The sequence below is a fragment of the Moschus berezovskii genome, chromosome 2 (assembly GCF_049115385.1).
Source record: "Moschus berezovskii isolate FMDL1 chromosome 2, NW_MosBer_1.0, whole genome shotgun sequence".
In the NCBI taxonomy this organism is placed as follows: Eukaryota; Metazoa; Chordata; class Mammalia; order Artiodactyla; family Moschidae; genus Moschus; species Moschus berezovskii.
The window spans coordinates 100,266,465-100,280,489 of NC_142461.1; the positions used below are offsets into that span (position 1 = coordinate 100,266,465).

General features: G+C 39.8%; 1 protein-coding gene across 1 annotated transcript in view; it reads left to right on the top strand.

The window, feature by feature from the left end:
• Positions 1–11,351: 11,351 nt before the first annotated feature.
• UPP2 (uridine phosphorylase 2) overlaps positions 11,352–14,025 on the top strand; it is a 35,726-nt gene continuing 33,052 nt past the window's right edge. Inside the window, exon 1 of the mRNA XM_055398414.2 lies at positions 11,352–11,419. Within this exon, the coding sequence (XP_055254389.1) occupies positions 11,358–11,419 (62 nt within the window). The 5' untranslated portion in view covers positions 11,352–11,357. The remainder of the gene's footprint in view (positions 11,420–14,025) is intronic.

The window sequence follows — 14,025 nt, forward strand, 5'->3', positions numbered from 1 at the left end:
GAAATAGGTCATGTTATATGCTGTTAGCACAAGTGTAACTTGGTACTTTGTAAGGCAGTGTAATAATACCTAATAAAATTGAATACATACAAACATACGTCCAGATGTTAGAGAAACTCTCATGTGCATACAGAAGGAGATATACATAATGAGGTTAACAGGGAAAACCTGGAAGCAACCAAGAACTATAGGGTAGAGGGAACCTATAAAAAGCAAACAGTAAAGACTGTGTATAGTATTCTCCTGTCTCTCTGTGTCACATATGTGTGTGTCACATATGTGTCACCTTAAAGTGTGTACTTATAAGTATATTATAACTACATTAGCAGGTTATATGTATATTCCTTAAACCTGCCAATGCCATGTGGGTAAATAAAAATATAAGTAGAAGCTATAAAATGTGCCCTAGAAGGACATCCACCAACCTCAGGGTGGTGGTTAGCTCTGGGGAGAAAGCAAAAGTTATTTAAGGATTAAGAAGGTGAAGAGGGCTTTAATAGAATCTTTTTTTTTTTAAAATCTGTATTAAGTATGGCAAAATGTTGGCAACTGTAAAATTTGTGTGGCAAGTTCACAGTCATTTGTTACAGCTATACATTTCTATATGTTTGAAAATTTTCATAATTAAAAATTTAAAGAATTCTGGCTAACATAAAATACTCAGAGAAACACCAGCAATCATCACAGCAGAGAATGAAATTCAAAGCCAAGGAAAAGTGTTCAAAGGAATCACATTTTTGGAAAGTCATGACATTCCTAAGGTGAGGCATTAACAGAAAAGTAACTGTAATCACGACTATGTACTCAAGATTTCCTACTTCTTTAGCAAAAAATTAATGTTTAACCCAATGTATTGCACTTGGTAGTGCTAGAAGAGCACCATAAACACGCTGTTCTCTGTCCCTCAGCTAAATTCAAATTATAATCAGTCAGCTTTGACATTTCATGAGTTTCTGGGCCTGGAATTCACCACCCCCACAAAGTATTAGCATTATTTTCCCATCTGAGCCCTCTTGGGCCACAGCAGTAATAACCTTGTTTTTTTTTTTTTTGTAAGAGGTTATAACTGAACCTTCCTTGTGTTCCAAGGAAAATAGCCCCCATCTCATTTCAGTGTGAGGTTTGTCAAACTCAGAGCTTCCTTCCAACTGTGAGTCTGATTTCCCAATATTCTTCATGTTCCATTTGGGGCACTTTCATCTGGTGCTGAGAATGAACATAGGCTTTAATCTCCAAGGCCCAAAGTGATTGGAATGAGTAGGAGCCTCTCAGCGCTGTGCTTTTTTAATGCCCTTTTCAGGGACAGCTCTGGAGCAGACAGAACTTTCTGCAAGCAGGGTGTTGATCTGGACCTAGCTTTTGGGGTAAAATCATGTTAAGCAGTAAGCCTGAGATGACTTAACTGTAAAGTGTATTTGAGGCACATTTTAAAGGTCAATTTTAATTTTGTCAATGAGGTGATTTTTAAAATCAGCATTAGGACTGAGCTACCATCCTAATGGTAGCCACAGAACACACACTTGCTATGACTTGGCTATGCCCTCTGCTCCCATAAATGTATGAAATCGACAACCCTTCTGACCAGGGTAAGATGTTGCAGAGAGATGCTCCTCACATCCCAATCTTGTGTCACCTTTAAGACACGTGGCAAATTTCCTTTTCTTGTTGGTACCATTCTCCATGGATTATTGTCTTCTTTAAGGGACACTAACATTTAAAAGGGTTTCCCTGCAGGCTCAGATGGTAAAGAATCTGCTTGCAATATGGGAGACCATTTCTCACAACTTTGTAGTTGGACAGACCTAGGTGTGAATTCCAGTCTTGCATTACTCATTGTCAGGTACCTCAATTAACCTCTCTTCACTTCAATTTCCTCATCCGAAAATTGGGAAAATAATAAGACTTATTTCAGAGGCTTGTTGTGAGGACTGAATGAGATAGTACAGAGTCTGCCCTGGCATAATGCTGAATTAATCACAATTGTTACCAACATTCTTCTTTCCATTAATTTTCCCTGTCCTTCAGATTTCCATTCTGAGTTGAGGGTGATTATTTTGAACTTAGAGAAAAGCATTTTCATTTTATTCTTGTCTACTATTGATTAAAAATATCATGCTTTATTTCCAATGAAAGAGATTTTTTAGAATTTTTGTTTGGTATTCTGTGTCTTACATTTCCTTTTCTCTAACACCATTAAGAACAGAAACATTTGAAAAATTGAAGTCAAGCACATTCAGCAGTCAAGTGGTTGCGGTCTTAAGGGCCACTGTTCATCAAGCCACTTGAGGTACTTCTGACCTTTGCTGACTTCTCAGAGTGGCTGTTAATTCACTGAGACATTGGTGTTGGTGTTAAGATCAGCCATTGGGGAACAGGACATTTAAGCTTTATTACACTGTGGGAGTTGTATTTCCAGTACTAAAGCCCAAGAAAACAACCAGGGAAGTTGTAAGTTAAGTCCTTTCCATTTTCAGGTTGTTAGGAGAATAAGTCTGAGAACAAGTACCATTCCTTTATGTCTTTTAAGCAATGTCAGGCATGAACAATCATAGTCAGTACTTGATAGTCACATGACTTGATAGTCACCCTGAGAAACTCCACTCTCAGGGTTTATACCAAAATGACTAATTATTCAAGAAATGACAAAAAACAATAGTATCATTATACCTACCCTGAGTACTAGGTAATGCCTCCCATGGGGAGTCACCTTAAGACAGACTGTCATGGACTAATTGTGTCCCCCCAAATTCACATGTTGAAATCCTAAACTCCAAGGTGATGATATTAGGAGTAACTATTTCACAAGGGTGGAGCCCTCACTAATGGGCTTAGTGCCCTTGTAAAAGTGACCTCAGAGGGCTCCTTGCTCCTTTTCTACTATGCAAGGATACAGGGAGACGACATAGTCTATACCAGGAAGCGGTCTCTTACCAGACACTGGATCTGCAGATTCCCTGAACTTGGACTTCCCAGCCTCCAGAATTATGAGAAATAACTGTTTGTTTTTTAAACCAGCCAGTCTGTAGTATTTTGCAGTAGTACCCTGAACAGACTAAGAAACAGACCCTATCAAGGATGGCTGACAATCGTCAAGTCTTCCCCACCCCCCAAAAAATTCCTGAAATGAAATGCCTATGCAACTTGAACTGTGTTCTTTTATTATTTTCAGTCATTGCCCAAAGAAAACTTTAAATATTAGAAAATATAATTCTGGAAGGAAAAGCAGATCAATGAAATTTTGTAAATCAAGAGAAATCATTTTCCTCAAGAGAAATTCAACTTTATAAAAGATTCCAGTTGTCAGTGCTCTGTGAGTCCTGGAAAATCTGTCATTGTTTTGTATTTTTAATCTCATACACAATTACTGAACTTCAAAAACCTAACCACAGTAACTCTAGCATCTCCTGGGACTGAGAACAGGCAGCTGCAGTTCTATGCTGTCATCCTCCCCATGGTCTCAGCATGGTTCAGCTTCCACTAGAGAGCCCTTCCAGTGGCCCTGCTCATGGCAAAGTCCTCTTCATCTGCTCCCCCTCTGTGTGACCTTGCCTAGAAGAGTCTCACATCGCTCATATAGCCCGAGTATAGCATTTTAACAGAATAACGGAGGGAAAAGCACTCCAAAGAACAATACAAACCCTTTGGTGTTCCTGGCATTTGGGCTAGGAAGTAAATTCTTATTACTTATAATGCTAATGGAGCCAGTATTGTTGAGACATATTACTAAACTCTTTTTACCTTTCTGTGTACATGACCGTTTTCATAGTCCATATTCCCACCCATCTGCTGGGGGGATGGGAATTAGAATAGAGAATTCTGTATCTATTCTTTTTCAGATTATTTCCTATTATAGTTTATTACAAGATATTGAATATAGTCCCCTGTGCTATCCAGTAGGATCTTGTTGTTTACCTATGGAGTAGGGAATTCTGATGATTTGAATAGAGATTTTGAGTCCCTACTCAGGAAATGTGAAAAAAAATAAGGATTTGAAAAATGTTTATGTTTTGGGGGGAAAGGTGGGAGAAGGAAAAATTGGGAGATTGAGAGGACATAAACATTCTATTATATATAAAGTAGATAACTAATAAAGACCTACTGAATAGCACAGGGAACTCTTCTCAATGCTCTATAATGATCTATATGGAAAAAGAATTTTAAAAATTGTAGATGTATGTATGCTAGGGCTAAGTTGCTTTCAGTCATGTCTAACTCTTCACGACCCCATGGACTGTAGCCCACCAGGTTCCTGTGTCCATGGGATTCTCCAGGCAAGAATACTGAAATGGGTTGCCATTTCCTTCTTCAGGGGATCTTCCCAACCCAGAGATTGAACCTGTATCTTTTATGTCTCCTGCATTGGCAGGTGGGTTTTTTTGCCACTAGAGCCACCTGGAAAGCCCAAAGATGCATGTGTGTGTGAAAATGAAAGTGAAAGTCACTCATTAGTGTCCGACTCTTGCGACCCCATGGATTACACAGTCCATGGAATTCGCCAGGCCAGAATACTGGAGTGGGTAGCCTTTCCCTTCTCCAGGGGATCTTCCCAACCTAGTGATAGAACCCAGGTCTACCACTTTGCAGGCAGATTCTTTTTCTTTCTTTTATCTTTTAAATTTATTTTTTAATTGAAAGATAATTGCTTTATAGAATTTTGTTGTTTTCTGTTAAACCTCAACATGAATGAGTCATAGGTATACATATATCCCCTCCCTTTGGAACCTCCCTCCCATCTCCCTCCCCATCCCACCCAGGCAGATTCTTTACGAGCTGAGCCAAAAGGGAAGCCCAAGAATACTGGACCTATCCCTTCTCCAGTGGATCTTCCTGACCCAGGAATCTAACTGGGGTCTCCTGCATTGCAGGTAGATTCTTTACCAACTGAGCTATCAGTGTGTGTGTGTGTGTGTGTGTATAAATGTATATATATAACAAAAAATAAATTTAAAAATGTTTCTATCTCTATTAGCATACTGAAAGCTAGGTCTGCTGAACTTGATTGGAGATTGCTAGAAGCCAGGGAGAATTCAGTACATAAGGGCATTTCACATCAGACAGAGAGAAACAGTATGAAGGGGACCTTATTTTCTAGTTATGAGAATGAGAAGGCAGGAGAAATGGAGTAAGAAGATCAGACACAGGTCCTTGGTTCCCATCCACTCTTATGGATAAAATTCAAGGAGGAGAGTGCTATTAAATATCTCATTAGGTGTAGGTCAGCCTGAGAACACTGGAGCAAGAGACCTGCATCTTTTGATGTCACCCAGGGGAAGATGTAAGGGTGACCTGACAGGAGGATATAGGATGTCTCTAGAAGGAGTTCTGTATTCAACCTGGGCCCACATCCAACATGGGGTGAGCGAATTAGCAGCCACGGTAAAGAGAGAAGAGTCAGGAGAAACAGCCAGAGACGCTAGTGGCTCCCCAAGCCTCGGTCTGGCAGGTAGGGTCTTGAAGCTTCCTGAGTGTTCTCTTGAATAATGCAGAGGTTCTTGGATGTTGGTGAGCTGTCAGAAGCCAGGAGACTGAACAGGAAGGACACAATGGAACCGGACTTTGAGGCTGGAGTAGAGGCCACAGACTTCAGTGATGAATGCATGATGTTCCATTAGTGCTAGATGGAATTAGCTGCATCTCAGTGGCCTCATTCAGGGACTCATCAGTTCAGTTCAGTTCAGTCGCTCAGTCGTGTCTGACTCTTTGCAACCCCATGAATCACAGCACGCCAGGCCTCCCTGTCCATCACCAACTCCCGGAGTTCACTCAAACTCATGTCCATCGAGTCGGTGATGCCATCCAGCCATCTCATTCTCTGTCGTCCCCTTCTCCTCCTGCCCCCAATCCCTCCCAGCATCAGAGTCTTTTCCAGTGATTCAACTCTTCGCATGAGGTGGCCAAAGTATTGGAGTTTCAGCTTTAGCATCAGTCTTTCCAATGAACACCCAGGATTGATCTCCTTTAGAATGGACTGGTTGGATCTCCTTGCAGTCCAAGGGACTCTCAAGAGTCTTCTCCAGCACCACAGTTCAAAAGCATCAATTCTTCAGCGCTCAGCTTTCTTCACAGTCCAACTCTCACATCCATACATGACCACTGGAAAAGCCATAACCTTGACTAGATGGACCTTGGTTGGCAAAGTAATGTCTCTGCTTTTTAATATGCTATCTAGGTTGGTCATAACTTTCCTTCCAAGGAGTAAGCGTCTTTTAATTTCATGGTTGCAATCAGCATCCACAGTGATTTTGGAGCCCCCCCCCAAAATATAAGACCGACCCAAATAGTCACAGGTTCCTCACAGGGACACAGTGGACAACACCTGAACTGCCACCTGCCAAATGGCAAGGAACTGAACACATGGCTCCAGAGGCCCTCCTTTTCCTTACTGCCAAGAAATCAAGTAAATTCTCCCCACCCACTCTATTCAGTAGGTGCCATTTCAGATAGAAGCGGGCAGAGGCTGGAGATTAGAGAGACTGAGAATGCATATCAATCAGAGCAGCTCATCTGAATGAGACCATTTAACCAAAGACATGAAGCTGCTATTGATTGGCAAGTTTAAAGTCACCACGCTCTGCCCCAATTTCCAGGACAGTGGGTACTATGAGAAAGACTGGGTAGCTAATAGATCATAAGTTACATTTTCTTCACAGATATGTGTAAAAATATTAAGCTGCAGAACATCTATACAACAAACAGTTGTGTATTTTTAGATATCTCCTTTCTTCTAAAAAAGATTTGAGGCAATTAAAACCTATATATTGTAAAATAAACACTTAAGGGAAGAGCCAAAAATTGAGTAAGTTTTAATTATTAGGCATGAAGAATAAAATGATGCAGATACATAACATATGTGTTACAATCTAGAGAAAGATAGTATGAGATGGGTGATAATTTGCATCTCCTCTGTTCAAGGAATGTCAACATGTTTGTGGAAGAAATCAGAAAAGCAAAAACTGGGCTAGTCACACCTGTATTGCCAGCACTTCCTAGACTTCTTGGAGCATAGTGTATGCTCAGTCAATATTTGCTAAATGAATAAAAGAAAAATTACAGGAAGCATTAGCATCCAAATGGATAACAAGACATTTTTTAAACTCTCAAGTCATTGAGAGTGGGCCAAATGATGGAGTGGGGGGAAGGGTTCTGGTAGGCAGGAAGTAGGCATACCCTGCGAGACCCGCACAGAAGTGGAGAAAACGAAGGGAGTGGGTGTGGGGACTTAGCTGTGCTTCCTACCTTATCTCCCCCAAGCTGTGAGTTTGGCGCTGTTGTCTGTGTGTGTGTGTGTGATTGTTTCTTGGGCAGACGTGCCTGCTGTAGTTTCAGGTGAATGGATATGACTTTCAGTGGTACCTTATGCAGCAGAGATTCAGGGCCAGGGCAGAATGGATTGTCTGGGAGGAAGGAACAAGGCACTCAGCATGGTTTCTAGGAGGCAGGCCTAGTCCGGTGGGCCCTGGGGGGGCCTTTGGTCTACAATTAGACTTTATATACCTATACTCATAACACACTAATTACCCGGAAAGAAAGAGAACATGCTGTAACTTTAAACTATATTTCATTAAACTTACATTGGGTGATGAATTAAGAATTGTTTTAATAACCCTGCAATATCTTGTTACTAGCACAATTTGACTATTGTTTATTAAAAGAGTTAAGATGTCAATTCACGAAATGTCAACATTTAAAATACATAGAAATTAGTATAAGTTTGGTTTTGGCTTTTCTTTATTTTTTAAAATACCAGAATCTCAAAAAGAAAAAGTCATCAAAGGCCCTGTCTGAGATATTCTGGTGCAAATAGTAAAACCACACAGTGCTGCTGATGGTTATCTCAATGTGATGCTTTTTCTGTCACCTCTATGCATTTCACACACTGTTCCCTGGGCCAGGAGCACAGACTTCTCATATTTACCCTCAGCACCATATTTTGGGATTACATCTTTCTTTAAGACTCAACCCACGTCTCACATCCTCCCAGAAGCTCCCACTTCTTCCATCTTGGGTTCAAGGCCTCTCTTTTCATAGCACTCGTCATATTTACCACTCATCTCTCTTCTCCACTAGAGTATAAATTCCTTTAGGAAAGACACCATCCATTTCACCCTTTTTGTGTTCTCAGAATTTGGCACAGTGTCTGGCACTAGGTAGATGCCCAGCCCTTACAGCAAGGTTCTTTGAATTCCAAATTTCTAATTATGTCCCTCCCCAGCATGATAGGAATACAGTTTTAGAGGGTGGGTAGGTGGCACTAGAGGCCAAGAACCTGCCTGACAATGTAGGAGACAAAAGAGACGTGGGTTCCCTCTCTGAGTCAGGAAGATCCCTGGAGGACGGCATCGCAATCCACTTCAGCATTCTTGCCTGGAGAATCCCATGGAGAGAGGAGCTTCGCGGGCCACAGTATATAGGGTCGCAAAGAGTCAGATATGACTGAAGTGACTTAGCATGAATGCATACTCCTAAGTCTCCATGAGTAAATAGCACAGATTCAGCAGAAAGTATATCAGCTGGGGAGAGACATGAATGCTACCCAGTTACACAGCAGGGCTCTGATATCTTTTCTCCAACATTAGAGGTTTGGGGGCAAGATTAAAGCAGAGAGAAAGTTTTATTAGACTGAGAATAGGAGATTGCTGGCACTGTGCAGGAAGACAGTTGGAAGTGAAATGCTTTGTCCCAGGCTAGGCACTGTGGAGAACGGACTTGGTGGAGCTGATGCAGCCCTTGATAATCTCAAAGCTGTGCTGAGTCATGGGCTCTTCCTGGCACGCATGCTTTGCTCACAAAACACGCAGTGATGGTGTGAGTTTGCATTGTGCGTGCTTTCTAAAAACAAACTTTTCCTGTTCTTGTTTAGATGACTGGCCTTCTGCAATACAGACAGTTTTTTTTAAATTATTGAGGACCAATCTATCATAAGAAAGGGCTTGAGTCTTAAGAAGATTGAAAACTAGGGAAAATAAGACAACTCAGAAGACATGAATTAGTATTCCACTTTCATAGACTGTACAAGGCTATTCTGCATTCCACCCAGATGATGACCACTTGTGTAATGTCCTGGAGAGTTGTTATATGGGGTCCATAAATCTTTGCTGGCATTACCTGGCACAGGCAGTGATGAAATCATTAGCTGACAGGCATAGAAAACAAACTTATGGTTGCCGCAAAAGAAAGGATAAATTAGGGAAGGGATAAATTAGGAGTTTTGGATTAGCAGATACAAAGTGCCATATATAAAACAGATAAACAACAAAGTCCTAATGTATAGCACAGAAAAACATTTTCAATATTTTAGAATAATCTATAAATCAAAAGAATATGGTAAAGAATATATACATGTGTGTTTGTGTATAACAATCACTTTGCTGTACACCGAACTAACACAACATTGTAAATCAACTATAAATTTGAAAGAAGATCATTGGCTGACAGAATTTGCACTGGAAACCAACATGTCAACTGGCCTAATTAATTCACTGGAGTAATTAACTATATAGCATTTTTCTAACTAGTGAATGTTTTCACCTGTCAGAACCAGAGGTAAATGTCACACTGGAATTGGCAGCGGGTGGTGTGGGGTTCCTCCTCATTATACTCAACAGTAAATTGAGAGGAGCACAGAGTACTAAACATTAAGTGGGAAGGTCCCAGCAGAGGGAAGTGGGCATGCTGTCTCAACACTGTTGGTGGGCATTGGAAAAGAGCAGCAAGTAGACCCTTTGAGGTAGGTCATGAGGTCAGAGACATATGTGTTATTATAAATTACAAACAGGAACTATGCACCAAGTTACAAGCAACACACATGTGCAGGCTTATTTTGCTTCAAAGTACTCATTACCTTCAGTTTCCTTGGGGATTTTTGAAGTGACAAATGTATGTTTGGTGGTAGTAATGACAGGATTTAGGCTGCTACATTGGTTCCCTATTTATGGACTTTCCTTTTCATCAGTAAACTTTGCTAGCTGACTAAGATGGACCAAAGGAAGCCAGTATGGAATTTGAGGAGTTTTCCACAATGGCTGTCACCAGGAAGAGGAGTATCTTCTAACATGCAGACCCCAATTAAGACACAGGCATTTGATACCTGACAAGTACATGTTGTATAGCACATGGAACTCTACTCAATACTCTGTAATGACTTGTGTGGAAAAAATATCTAAATAAAAGTGGATATATGTATAACTGATTCACTTTGCTGTACACCTGAACCCAACACAACATTGTAAATCAAGCTATGCTCCAAAAAAAAAAAAAAGATATGGGCATTTGATTCTCCGCTGTTATGCACGTTCTTACAGAGAAATCCATGCACATTATGGAATGCCTTGATCTGGTGCTGTTTGGGCATTTATGGACATTTGAAGCTCCAGTTTGCTTGAAAGTCATGAGATTAATATTCTTGATGCTGTCACCAGCATAAAACCACAACTGATTGCCACTGGAGCTGAGCCAAAGGTGAAACAGGATGATGAAGTTCCTCTAACATCTTTTAGACATTCTGTCTGTAGAAGTATAAAGTGATAAACAACAGCAAACATGGTGAGTTCATGGATTTCTTGACAGAAATACCCTGTTTTCTGAAAATATTAATCTGTATTTTGTTATTCTACCTGGGTCGATTTCTGACAGCTGCTTCATTGGATTTCACAGGCAGCCTTGGGTTTAGCTAAATAAAGAGTACCTGGAAACAGGTTTTGTTTAATTATCAGACCTTCTGTGTGAATTTGAACGGGCAAAGTTCAGATGAAGGGGTGTACTGAGGTCCTGAGTTTGTGTGTTTTTCTCACTTGTGATCACAAAGAATGAAAACAAGTTGATGAGAGGTAGGATGGGGTAAGAAAACAAAATGTTTGGGAACTGAAAGTTCTCACGTGTACTGGATACATTTTGAGACAACCTAGTGGATTTGTTATGGAAATCAATGGAGGACTTGAAACCATATACAGTTGTCTTAAAGTAAATAAGTCTGTGTGCTACCCCAGACCCATACTGGACCAAGGCCAAATGTAAGGAGAAGGTGCACTGGTCAACAGTTAACAAATCAACCAACCTATCCTATTAAAGAGATAGGATGCCACACCTTCAAAGGGGGCCTATCTTCTTGAGGAAATGTTGCCCTGAGAGCTGGGGTATAGTATAAAAGGCTATGTCAGGGGGAATATTTTTGAATTGATAAGGGAGTTTAGAAAGCTAAGGGGAAAGTTCCATTAACAGTTTCAGAAGAAAACAAGTTTAAAGGGAGAGTGGCATTCTAACATCATTCTACCGTGATTTGATCTGTAATTGAATAGCAAATTAAAATATTTTTATTTTCTGTTATCAACTTAAGAGTGACTATCTTCATATTACAGATTATGGCTTCGATTTTACCTGCTTCCAATACATCCATGAGATCTGACAGGAATACATATGTTGGGTGAGTAATTTTGACTTTTTTCTATTGACTTTGACAAGATGTAGGCTCTTTGGGCTTTATATTAAATGTTCAGAAGATGGATCTCTACAGTTATGTAAGTTTCTTAAGTTTAGAGATCACATAGCTGGAACACAGTTCAGAATACAAAGCAAAAACAACACCAATTTTCTTCTCAGTGGCATTTTCTTTCCTCAGTTCTTGGGAGAGTTTAGCTCATCTTTAAGAAAGTGGGGCAATATATCAATTACATCTCAATTAAAGAAAAAAGAAACTGGGGGCAAAACAAGTCACAAAAAACATGGAAAAGCTGAACCAACCTGCTTGAATGAACAAATCCACAGTTCAGCCTGAAATTCAGTGTGGAGTTCAGTCTTTAATTCCAAGACTATGTGCTGTATCTGAGATATAATTAAAGGGGCCTCCTGGAAGCTAAGGCAGATTTAACTGTGTTGCAGCATATTACAAAGTGATTTCATATGCTTTGTGATGGACTTTACATAGCATTCACTTTTAAAATACCATGTAGGTTATTCATCTCAGAGGTAGACGTAAATCTGTTGAAGCTGTCTGCAAATCTAGCTCCAATTCTTGCCCCAGGTTCGCAGAACATAATAGAGCATTAATCTTCATGAAGCTTAAGGAATTTTTGCAAGTTCCCTCTGATTTGCTGAGAGTTGTGTAAAATGTCTGCTTAAAGCCTCCATCAGATCAGCATTTCCGAAAATGCTACACTTACACATCCCAAACAGAAGTAGCCTTCCACTGTGTTCATTTCTTCAGGGAAGCCAAGGAGAAAGAAAAGGAAAAATTATGAAGATGGAGGTAATAGTAAGATGGAAAGACTTCTCAACCAGCACTTTACTTTGGTTAACAATATTTAATACTGACCGTGCCATGTAGCTTGTCATAGTTTGCTAAAAGACTTTATTCCCAACCCCATCTCTGGCTTATGTTTTAGCAAAAAAAAAAAAAAAAAAGCAAAACAAGGTAGAGGAGAAGACAGTAAATGCAAGTCTATTTAATAAAAATTATATATCTTGGAAAAACTGAAGCAATTGTCTGATTCATACTGGATTGAATTTGGTATGATACCCCAAATTAACACTTTATTTGGTCATTGGTAAGCATGATCATCTTAGGAATTCTTCTCAATGAACCCAATGTAATAAAAATCTTCTACAGACATCTCAATGCCCCAATTTCTAGTCCAAGGGATCATTAGACAATGGGACAGACATCAAGGAAAGCCAAAGAATGAATTAAGAGGAGTATTATTATTAACATGAAAGAATATAATTAATGGTTATGCAAGTTTGAGAATTTCTTCTTGAAGATAGGAGAGGGGGAGTAGATCAGTGATTTTAAAAATACAAAGTCCCAAATCTCCTTGACCAACTAAATCAGATTTTCAAGGAGCTGGGTCCAGGTATCACTACTTTTTAAAGCACCGTGGGTGATTCTGATATGTAGTTAGAGTTTGACTCACTGGAGTAGATGAACTCTTTTATAGAGTAATGATTCACTCATTCAATTGGGAATCCAAAGGAAAAATATCCAGATAGTGAAGCTGTTTTGGCAGAGTAAGACAGGAAGCATAATGGAAACTAGAAGGGAAAGTGGATGGTGGTGTTTCTCAAACTTTAATGTGCATGAGAATCACAAAACAGTTAGCTGAAATGTAGACTTCATTAGATCTAGGGTAGGGAGTGAGATTTTGCATTTCTAACAAGTTGCCCAGGTGAATGCTGCTGACCCTGCTGGTTTGCTGAACACTTTGTCTAGCAAGGGACAGTGGGTAAATGTCCTCTTGCCCTTCATCAAGAGAAGAAAGGAGATATCCTTTTGCTTTGAAGCTTATTCTGAAAGTGCACTAATGCCATGGAATATTTTATTTTTGAAATCTACTCTGATTCACTAAGAATCTGTTATCCTAAATGTCTTGGAAATTGACAGTATTTCTGTTTTACTTCCTGAACACTTAAATTTAATTCAGCAAGTAGAATTTTTAAAGATTTAGGAATTTAAAAAAAAGATGTATATGTACAGCTGAGTCCCTACCCAGTTCACCTGAAACTAAAACACTGTTAATGGGCTATGCATGTGTGCTCAATGTGTCCGACTCTTTGAGACCCCATGGACTGCAGCCCACCAGGCTCCTCTGTCCATGGAATTCTCCAGGCAAACATACTGGAGTGGGTTGCCATTAATTAATTGGCTGTACTCAAACAGAAAATAAAAAGCTTTAAAAAAAGATATATGAGAGAGCTTGTATGAGGGAATTGATATCTTTCTGGGGAGACAAAAAAATTAACAGGTGAAATGCTAAAATAAATGCTTTAGGAGCACAGTGGGGAGGAATTCATACTGACCAGAGAGGAAAGATGCTTTGAAAAGCCTTCACAAAGGATATGGCATTTGAATTTGACCTTGAAGAATGAGTAGGAGGGTTTCCTTTTCTCCATACCCTCTTTATTGTTTGTAGACTTTTTAGATGGTGGCCATTCTAACTGGTGTGAGATGGTACCTCATTGTAGTTTTGATCTGCGTTTCTGTAATACCTAGTGAGGTCTTCCCTGATAGCTCAGTTGGTAAAGAATCCACCTGCA